The following is a 9,947-nucleotide window of genomic DNA, read 5'->3' as shown; positions in this document are numbered from 1 at the left end:
ATACGTTCTAAGGTTCCAAAATAAAACCAATATGTATCAGAATAAAATTAATTTATTGAGAAATTCGCAATTAAAATTAATCGTTATAATCACTTTTAGACAAGGGTTTAAAAAATTTAGTGATTTTTTCTTGTTTTGAATTAGTCCACTCTTTTTCAAAAAGTCGCTTCGGCACGAGCCAGCAGTACTTAAAAGATGCCGATACGTTGAAAAATAACACCGAATCCTTTTCTGTTTAATCTATTTCATCTTTTATAAAAGCTGCCTCGGAACGTACCAGCAGTACACACTCAGAAGATGCCGATACATTAAGGGGATTCAGTAGTACATGCGCCGTAGAGTAAAAACATGCTTATCGGTTCTAGATATCATGAGTAAAATGTCTGGAACAGTGGTTTGAAATTTTGTAGTAAGATAGATAAAGCTTTGTTCTAAAGTTTGTCGAAGGCCATTTTAATTTTTTTAATTTCTATTGAAAATACGTGTCCTAGAAAAAGCATCAACTTTAAGCACTTGTAAATACTTTTAATGACGATATTATTGAAAACCAAAAACGTATCGAGTTTGAACCTTTGTCTTTTACCGTACAAAAAATCAGATATTTATCTCGCAGCATTAAATCACAATGTTTAGATTAGAAACCCATGTTTTCGGAAAAATTCACATTAGGTACGAGCAATCTGTTGCGGTCAGTCCCATTAATAAAATACCGAATCCTTTTCTGTTTACCGATTGCTTCCGCGAATAATGAACTTTTTAGCCTGGGTTGCAATTTTTTCACCCGCGATTAATGAAAACTTTTACTGTATCGGCCCATTTCTTATTACCTAATTCACAGCATCGGTCAAGTCATGGGTCCAGTTAGAGTTAGATGAAAATATCTTGATCCATAGCATAAATCGGGCAGAAATATTCACGTTCAATGGTTTGAATTTTAGTAATCTGCGTAAGATTTCTAGAACGTCTTCATCATCATCATCATCATCATCATCATCATCATCATCATCATCATAAGGTTGTCAGTCCTAAGACTGGTTGGACACGCACTTCCACTCTTTCCTGAGCTAAACTTCGCATTTCCCTAAAATTAGAACAACCCACATCCTTAACTATGAAAAAAAAAAAGGAAAGTTAAAAATTTCAAATGTAAGATATCATTCGAAAGATAATGAAATTCTAAAAATGATATATGTTCGTCGTTTCTTCAGAATCATAGTTCTTGAGGTGTAGTAGTAGTAGTAGTAGTACAAGTTTGTTTATGATTCCGATAAATTATTTAGGTAAATGTTGCGGCAAGTATTCCTTTTTCGATTGACTTTTCATGTCATAAAATGCAACGTAAATATATTGTATGACATGGATGACAATTTAAATTAATTACCCTTAATTACTTAATATTAAACAGACCATTAAGTACAGTAAACTAAACCGTCAGACGCGAAAATAATATCTGCCAGTCGATTTTTTGTAATATTTTCAGTGTTTTCTTAGAACTTGGTAATTTAAGGATATCTTTTGAATGTCTGCTTTCTTTTCAGCCGTCCGGTTGGAGAAAATTAAGGAATATAGTTCAATGGACACCGTTTTTTCAAACGTACAAAAAACAACGTTACCCTTGGGTTCAGCTTGCTGGTCACCAAGGAAATTTCAAGGCAGGCCCCGATCAAGGAACCGTTTTAAAAAAACTTAGTATTAAAGAAGAGAAGTGTTTTAAAGTAAGTTGATTTGACTCCTTAATTATTAGATAAGAATAATCAGCGTTTAAGTTTAAAGTTAATATTTAAAAAATGTGAAGCAGTTGCTTTGAATTTAAAAGTATATTTATTTACATTGCTCTTATTCTATTATTTCTAAGAACATACGATGGGTTTATAGTTTCATTAGGGTATTTAGAACGTATGCTACTGACATAAAATTAATTAGATCAAATTGTCAATAAAAAAGCTAATGTTAATTGACTCTCATTGTTCGGACACGCCGGGTAGTAGGAGGTACTATTTGTTTCAGATAGATACAAACACAAAAATATTTTAATAAAATAAAATACACAAATTCTAATTTTTGATAAATTCACTTTATAATATTTTCATTTCCATGCCTGAATGTCAAGCCATTTTTTGCCTTTAATTGAATTGATTAAGCTACTTAATAACGCTATCATACAAAGGAGAATCTGGCTTATAATTTTTAGCCTTATTTTATAGCCTTTCAATTTTTTCTTGATAAAGAGTAGGAACTTGTAACACTTTAAGTTCATAACTTAATACAAGCTTTGGAAATCATTGTCTACGCCAAAAATCACTATAGGTTTTTTGGCTATCGTTTATTTGAGGATCTTTAAATAAGCAACGGCTAAAATTTTGAGTTCCTTCGAAATTTGGTTTCACTGCTAATGCCACCACTTGTCTTTTTTTTAGGTATTAATGAACGATGTCCTTAAGCCGTATGTTCCTGAATACAAGGGACAAGTAACGAGTGACGACGGTGAAAGTTCCTACATTCAGTTGCAAGATCTTCTGGGTGATTTCGTTAATCCGTGTGTCATGGACTGTAAGATTGGAGTGCGCACGTATTTGGAAGAAGAATTGGCAAAAGCCAAAGAAAAACCAAAGTTAAGAAAGGTAAGATTTCTTTTTCACTTAACATTACGCAATAGGTAAGCTTCGTACATCCAGGTACATTATAGTTTTGAAATGATGGTTTTGTTATTTAAAGATTTAAATTATAGTGTTATGTGGCTGTTACTTAAACAACATTCACCCACAATTTCTTTCATGTAAAACATGCGTTCTTATAATCAATAGACAATTAAAAAGCAGCCAATAAACAATTAAGAGGAAATAGCCTAAATAACTTCTGATAATCCTGGTTAACGTCTGTAAAGTCTCATCAAAATAGGTTCAGCCGTTATCGAAGATTAGCTCATACAGGCAGACGGACAGACGGAGAGAGACATTTTTGTTTTAGTCGATGATTGTGTCTTAATACTTAGATCGTCAAATTGTATTATATTCGACTTACTAATGCCCCTAGACGAAACTTGAACCTCGTTGTAAAAGACAGACTTTGAGACATCTACCAAAATAAGTAAAAACGTTCGGCGTTTGACGTATTTCATTTGTAGCGATCATCACACGGTTGTGCAAATCATTAGCGTTCTGCGCTGACGTTTGATACTCGCGCTATTCCATGTAGTCCTATACAAAAAAGTCAAGTGGGTTAAGATCCAGCTAAGGCACAGGACCCGCATATCCAATCCATCGTCTGGGAAACTGTTCGTTTAGAAACTCAAACACAAGTCTTACGATGCGAGGGGGGCGCACCATCATACTACAAAAACATACATCCAGGCATTTGCAGTATATCCTCATATAAGAAAGGCAAATACATGATCTCAAGGTGTATCTAAAAATTTTGCACCACACATTTATCGAAAAGCGTTGTTGAAATCGCGAAGGCTGCACGATATGCTGATTTGCGTGATAACAGTAGGAAGTATCATGAAAATGCCATTTTTCATGAAGTAACGTTTGTCCATAAACAACACCATACTGATAAATTGGGGTCTATATTCGCGGCTGGAAATCAGTTTCTTACAAGCCTTGTACACGCTGCAAATAATACTGTTCTTTAGAATTATTCACACTACAATATGCGATGAGCCAAGGTTCTGCACATTTGGAGTGTGCTACTTTGGGGGTTGTCTTGTATAAAATCAAGGATACCTCCGGTCCTCACATGTAGGGTGTACATTGCCGATTTTCCTGCACCGCATTCAAAATGGTTCAAAATCAAAAGATAAGGACGTTTTCGAATTGGGGATATCGATGACCGTACAATTTAACCGTTGCATTAACATTAGTAAATTAGTATCATGTCATAAAGTTCTTCTGTTCTAAACGCTATTGTAACAACTACTGTACTATACTGACCTATGACAGTGACACCGATTTACTCTCAATTCGACTATAGACTGATTGTAATATAAACGTCGTTAACATGAGTACAAAAATACAAAAGAAATACAACACGGATGCTGCAAATTACCAGCTGATTGAACACGGCATTAGAATGTCGTATTTTTTTCCAGTGCCGTAATAACATTTGCCTGCACTTTGACAACAGTGAATTTTCGGACATATAAACATTTACTTAATTCGTTTTTATAGTATCCTACCCTTCGCTTTTACACTAGATATTAGAAAGTACGCCTAAGAGACTACCTTCCCACCAATATTAGTAGTTGGATGGAATAAAATACGGTTTTTTTTGTTTTATTGTCGTCACACACACCACGGTTTACCCAATTCTTTTCTTTTCAATGAAATTTTGATGACTAATCTTCATGTGACAGGATTTTTTTCAAATTTCTTCAAAGAATCAGCTAGTGAACGGTCCTGACAACATTTTCGACGTATCGTGTTTATTATTAGTTACGCGAAGCCAATGTTAAGCGTTTAATACATGATTATAAAAGTTTACGGGAAAAATGGAAATCTCCTCATTAAATGAATAATGTTCTGATTATCGTATTCAGTTTAAATCATTATGACGTAAATCAGGTAATAAGATTCGTTGTCGTATATAATACGTTGTGTAATTCGTCATGATAAACTAGACTTGTGTGACTTGATGATGCTTGAATTACATTTTTTCACAGGAATACAAGGTCGCTTATTATTAGAGAGTAAATTATAAAATCGCACGCGAAAGCCCAATTACGTTAATTATTTTTAAATTATAGGTTTTTAAGTGTTGTAATAAATTTTACTGTTTTCCCTTGTTCATAGTGAAGGCAGCTATAAAACAGATTCGTTTGTCATGACAACTTTTTTGCTAATTATTGCTTCGTGCTGAAGTCATATTCACTTACTCAGGCCCCTCATTTCCATTTTGCATTCTGGGCAAGTACCCAGGGCCCTGCGATCGACGGGGGTTTCGACCAGATTCATCCACCAATCAATATTTATTACCGATAAATACAGTAGAGCCTCTTTAAGTCGAACCTCGACAAGTCGAAAACCTCCAAAACTCTAAAAAAATTTTTGTTCTCTTCCCTCCAAGCCCCAAAACCTCCATTACTCGAAATCTCAACTCTAAATTAGTCGAAATAATCAGTGAGTCCCTGCAAGTCATTTTGGTACATATTTTCCCTCTATAACTCGGAAAATTAAATTGGACCTCTGTATTTCGAACATAGCAGTTTTATTTTACTACCTTTAGAAGTCGATAATTTGAAACTTATTACGTCTATAGTTCCAAGAAAAATAAGTTAACGACTTTAAAGTAAGTAATGTAAGTAAAGTAAGTATAGCAAATATTAACCTTTACGTCGAATCAAAATCCGCCTGAGTCAAAATCCTCCATAAGTCGAAAATTCTATAACTCGAATTTTTTGGTGTCTCCCTTGATGTTCGAGTTATAGAGTTGCTACTCTATATTTATTTTCAGGAAATCAACCGTTAATTACAAAACAAAATTGAAAACACATTTCCAAATGTAGAAGGTGCATTGAGAATCTTTTTAAGCATGATGCTAACTAATGGCATCGGGCAGCGCTCTTTCTCTAAATTGAAAATAAAAAATGATTTAAGAAGAACACTTGAAGAAAGATTAACCAATATGTCGGTAATATCTATAAAATGTGATGTGCTGAAAGACATAGAACAACTGATTGACACGATTTTGCTTTTATCAAAACAAATTTCAAGCACTAACCTATGAATGATAAAGGAGTTATTATTTCGAATCACATTACAATTATCCATTCATTCATTCTGATTGTGAAGAAAAAAAAATGATTGTTCAATAAATTTACAATTTTGCTTATTACTCAAAAATAGTTGTTTGTTAAAACAATAGGGGCCCCATTAGGCCAGGGCCTCCAATAGGTTAAAGACAGTTTTGCAAGCTTCTAATTACCGATGTTTTTTCCATAATTCTATATAATCTTCAATGGCAAACATATTTTTATCTGAAGAATCGAAACAGTGAGAATTTTAAATTTTTTTGGCTAAATGAAAACTAGAGATCTTAGAGCTTCTCCTTCAAAATTTTTTCCAATAAATTTTTAGATTTAACAATTGTGTACCTATCTATTTAAACGATGACTTCATAGAAACATCAAAATGTAATTTTTTTAAATGACATCGTGGCATCGTATGATGTGTTTTGCGCTAGTGAAATGAGTAAAAAAGATTATTTCTCTGATTCTAATTAATTACCTAGACTTAAGAGCTGATTTTGTATATTTGCATTTTTTTATCAGTAATTTATGTAAAGTATGAGAAATAATCTTCTAGTAGGCCATGAAAATATTAAAATTTAGTATATTGCTACCGTTCCTATTTTCTTTCTACCTTATTTCTCATTTGTTCGATTTTGTGGTTATTTCCAATTTCTAATAGAATGTGCAATACCCGGCGAATCCGCCATAATGTTACATGTTTGTTGTCTTTACAACATCAATAAAAGTTAATTTTGTACACTACAAGTTCAAGCACATTACTTGCAGAAATCTTGTACAATTTGGAGGTCATTCTAGCTTTACGGGTAACATTAGAGAAAACGATAGAAAAAGGAAAGAGTGCGTACATAGGATTTGTAGATATAGAAAAAGCTGTTGACAATGTTAAATTGGGCAAGATGTTAAATATACTTAAAAATGTAGGGATGAGTTACAAAGATAGAAAAGTGATACTTAGTTTGTACCTATAAAGAGCAACAGGCAGTTATAGAGATGGGGCTGCAACGTCGTGAAGTAAATATTTGGAAGGGAGTCAGATAGGGATGCACACTGCCACCGCTATAGCTACGAATACTTTTTAATCTATACATCGAAGACGCGATCAACATCATTAAAGACAGTACAACTGTAGAGATAGATACACAGGGGCAAAAGATTAGTATGCTTAGATTTCCAGATGATATAGCATCTAGCAAGGAGTTAAAGATATCTTTAAATAAAATGGTGCGATACTGTCAAAACAGTACTGTATGAAAATAAATAAAAGTAAAGCAAAATCTGGGGACGCAAAAATAAGGAAAGAGCAAATATAAAGACAGGAGACGAAAAATTAGAAGAAGTTGCCGATNTGAACAAATCTGTTTTAAAACCTCTGGTATCGTTTTTAGGTACGAATAGACCTCATTACATGATTTATTTATGTTAATCTTTGTAATCAAAATGGCTTTCAATACTGAGACGCTCAACTGTCCTTTTTCACTCGTCCATATTTTGTTCATTTGATAAAAGACTCACTCGACAGGTGCGTTACGGCCAGGCAGACACAATATATTCAATAATTATAGAAGTGTTCGTTAAGTGAATATTGCTTGCACGGAAGTACTGGAATAATTCAACCCAACGGTTTTCAACAGACAAATTCTCAGCATTCCGTCTAGTGATTGTTTGGTCTGTCGTAATGCTAGAAATAAGCGAAAACTCGTCGAAAACTTTGGTGCCTTGATCCTTACAAATAAATTCTTGCGTTTGGTGCACTACGCTACACGTTGTGGCGTAGGTACCCAATAATTGTAAATTAAATTATCATTTAGTCTGTTTGCGAAAGCGGGACTTTTGTGCCCTCGCTGGGGACAGCGGGACGGACAGCCTGAAAGCGGGACGTATCGTCACCTTAAGTATACCGCAACGTTATAGTGTACTTATGAGGAAAGTTGGTATACTCAAAATATAATCTGATACTACGCGCCATTATTCGATACCCGCCAGATCCTAAAAAAAAGTGTCGGATCCGGCGGGTACCGGATTCTAACCGGATATCTACTGTAAGCACACCTTTACCTAATTTGTTTGAACCACGAAACCCTTTTTCCTATTTTAGAGATGTTTAATTGCAAGATACTGTGACTTTGTTATTTAAAAATACATACTTAATAAAAGATATACTAAGGTCGGTAACACAAATCCTACCGACAGGAAATAACATCCGGAAAAAGTTAATAATGTTGCGATTACGAAACCAGTGTATTTAAATGCATCAGCTGAAGTAACCGTGAGAAATTGCTTCAATTTTCCTACAAAAAACAGTCGTTGATTGACATTCATTTATCAACAAAATGATAAATTGTTTCGACACAATAAAATATCGCCGGAAATAATTGACTAAGTGAACCGTGTATAATTCAGTTGTAATTTGTTTAACTCCAAAATAATTGGTATTTAATTGACTAACAGATCAATCTCCTCAATAATTACTGAAAGAAAACTTTTTAGTAATATTCTGATACAAAAGTCGCATAATTTTCGTTTTACTTTGGTTAAGGCTTTTTTTTATTTGAAATAGAATCAACGGGCAAAGCTGTCGTTGTTAATAGAAAAAAGACAGTAGCAAAGTCACAAAATAAGTTTGAGTTCCAAGCGTATACTCTTCTTTTGTATTTTGAGACATCGCTGTTGCTGCTTACTGTAATACAAAATTTTTCTCATCTGTGCAGAGATCAATCGCACACAAACTCATGGATTTGGCAAATTCGAAGTAGAGTAAAGTGCTGATCATAAACAAAGGATTCCATTATTTGTTTTAGTTATCTTTTTATCTTCGACTTAAAAAACTAGCCTTGGGAAAGATCAACAATGTAAGCTAAACGTTGGTTGTAGTTTGTAAATAATTAAAAACGTTTAAACCACTTGGTCATTTGATTTCAAACTCACTGATTGATATATCAGAGCACAGCTCAATTACCTGGGTCTGGTAACTTGAAATTTTGTACCGACGTTCCTTATCTAACGTAGACGAGCACTAAGAAAGGATTTTTTAAATTCAATCCTTAAAAGAGTGAAGAGGGTTCAAAGATTGATGTATCAATCAAGGCACATCCCTCGCTGTGTCGGTCCACTATGAAATAGGGTGAAACATGAGTTAAAAGTTTAGTACAATATCAAATTATAAAAAAATGTACAGAGTTAAATGCAATATACTAACTGCTGGTCAATATGCGCCAAGCCTTACACAAATGCTCAGAGATACTTCTACAACCTTCTTTTAATTGAGAAAAATTATTTTCTTTTATTTTCAAAAAATTGGCATAGTTGAGCACATCGGGGATGATTATTCACACAATAATTACATTGTCCTAAAATAATACCTCTCGAACGAGTTTAGATATGAAGCAATAGCTAGTATGTATTTTATTTTGTTTTCATACGTTAGAAATCATTTTTAAAAAACACGAGCACTGATTAATCAGTTTTATGTGCTACAAATTGAGGCAATTAAAAGAACGCTTATTATAACGTCTACACCTGCGAGATTTCTGTCAAAAAGTTCTTAGGTATTTAATCCTATTTCGAAATGTCAAAACAGACGCTCAAACTGCAAACTGGTAAATGACACGGTTAGTAAATGTTTTAACTATTGTTTTACTTAATTAGCATCTAGTAAAATAAGGGGGCGAGAGAATGAGAGGGGTTAGAAAACCTTTCCCTTGAATAAAGGAAATACAGACATCAAACAAAATTTGAAGAAATCAATTTTTGAGATTTCTCCATTACATTTTGCTTTTATATACATGAGTTACCTGGGTGTAGATGAGGCTTGCTTAAATATTCCATGGGAAGGGGGTGGTAGCAGTACCAGGGGGAGAGAGAATAAGAGGGGTTGGAAAACTTTATCCTCGAAGAAAGGAAGTACAGATAACAGACAAAATTTAAAAAAATTAAAATCATTTTTGAGATTGTTCCATTACAGTTGGCTGCCTTCGAACGCACAGAACGCGTTTTGGCTGTTTTTAAACGCTCGCAACGCGTTCTGGTAACTGTTAAACAGCCGGAACGCGTTTTGTCAATTGTTGAACGCTCACAAAGCGTTCTTAATGTTCGACTTGTATTATTTGCCGCTTTCTACCTGCGTACAATGAGATTTATATTGTACTTATAAAACAAATGAATTTCAATCCATTTTTCAGTTTTTAGGAAACAATTCAAT

General features: G+C 33.8%; 1 protein-coding gene across 10 annotated transcripts in view; it reads left to right on the top strand.

Moving 5' to 3' along the window:
• Positions 1 to 9,947, top strand: part of LOC108736820 — a 262,296-nt gene that overhangs the window by 229,833 nt on the left and 22,516 nt on the right. For all 10 annotated transcript variants that reach the window (XM_025976829.1, XM_025976827.1, XM_025976830.1 and 7 more), the window contains 2 exons: positions 1,539 to 1,715; positions 2,418 to 2,621. In XM_025976829.1, coding sequence (XP_025832614.1) covers positions 1,539 to 1,715; positions 2,418 to 2,621 — 381 coding nt within the window. The remainder of the gene's footprint in view (positions 1 to 1,538; positions 1,716 to 2,417; positions 2,622 to 9,947) is intronic.

The sequence above is a fragment of the Agrilus planipennis genome, unplaced genomic scaffold (genome assembly GCF_000699045.2).
Source record: "Agrilus planipennis isolate EAB-ADULT unplaced genomic scaffold, Apla_2.0 scaffold167, whole genome shotgun sequence".
Lineage (NCBI taxonomy): Eukaryota > Metazoa > Arthropoda > Insecta > Coleoptera > Buprestidae > Agrilus > Agrilus planipennis.
This window is presented reverse-complemented; position numbering and strand designations above follow the sequence as displayed.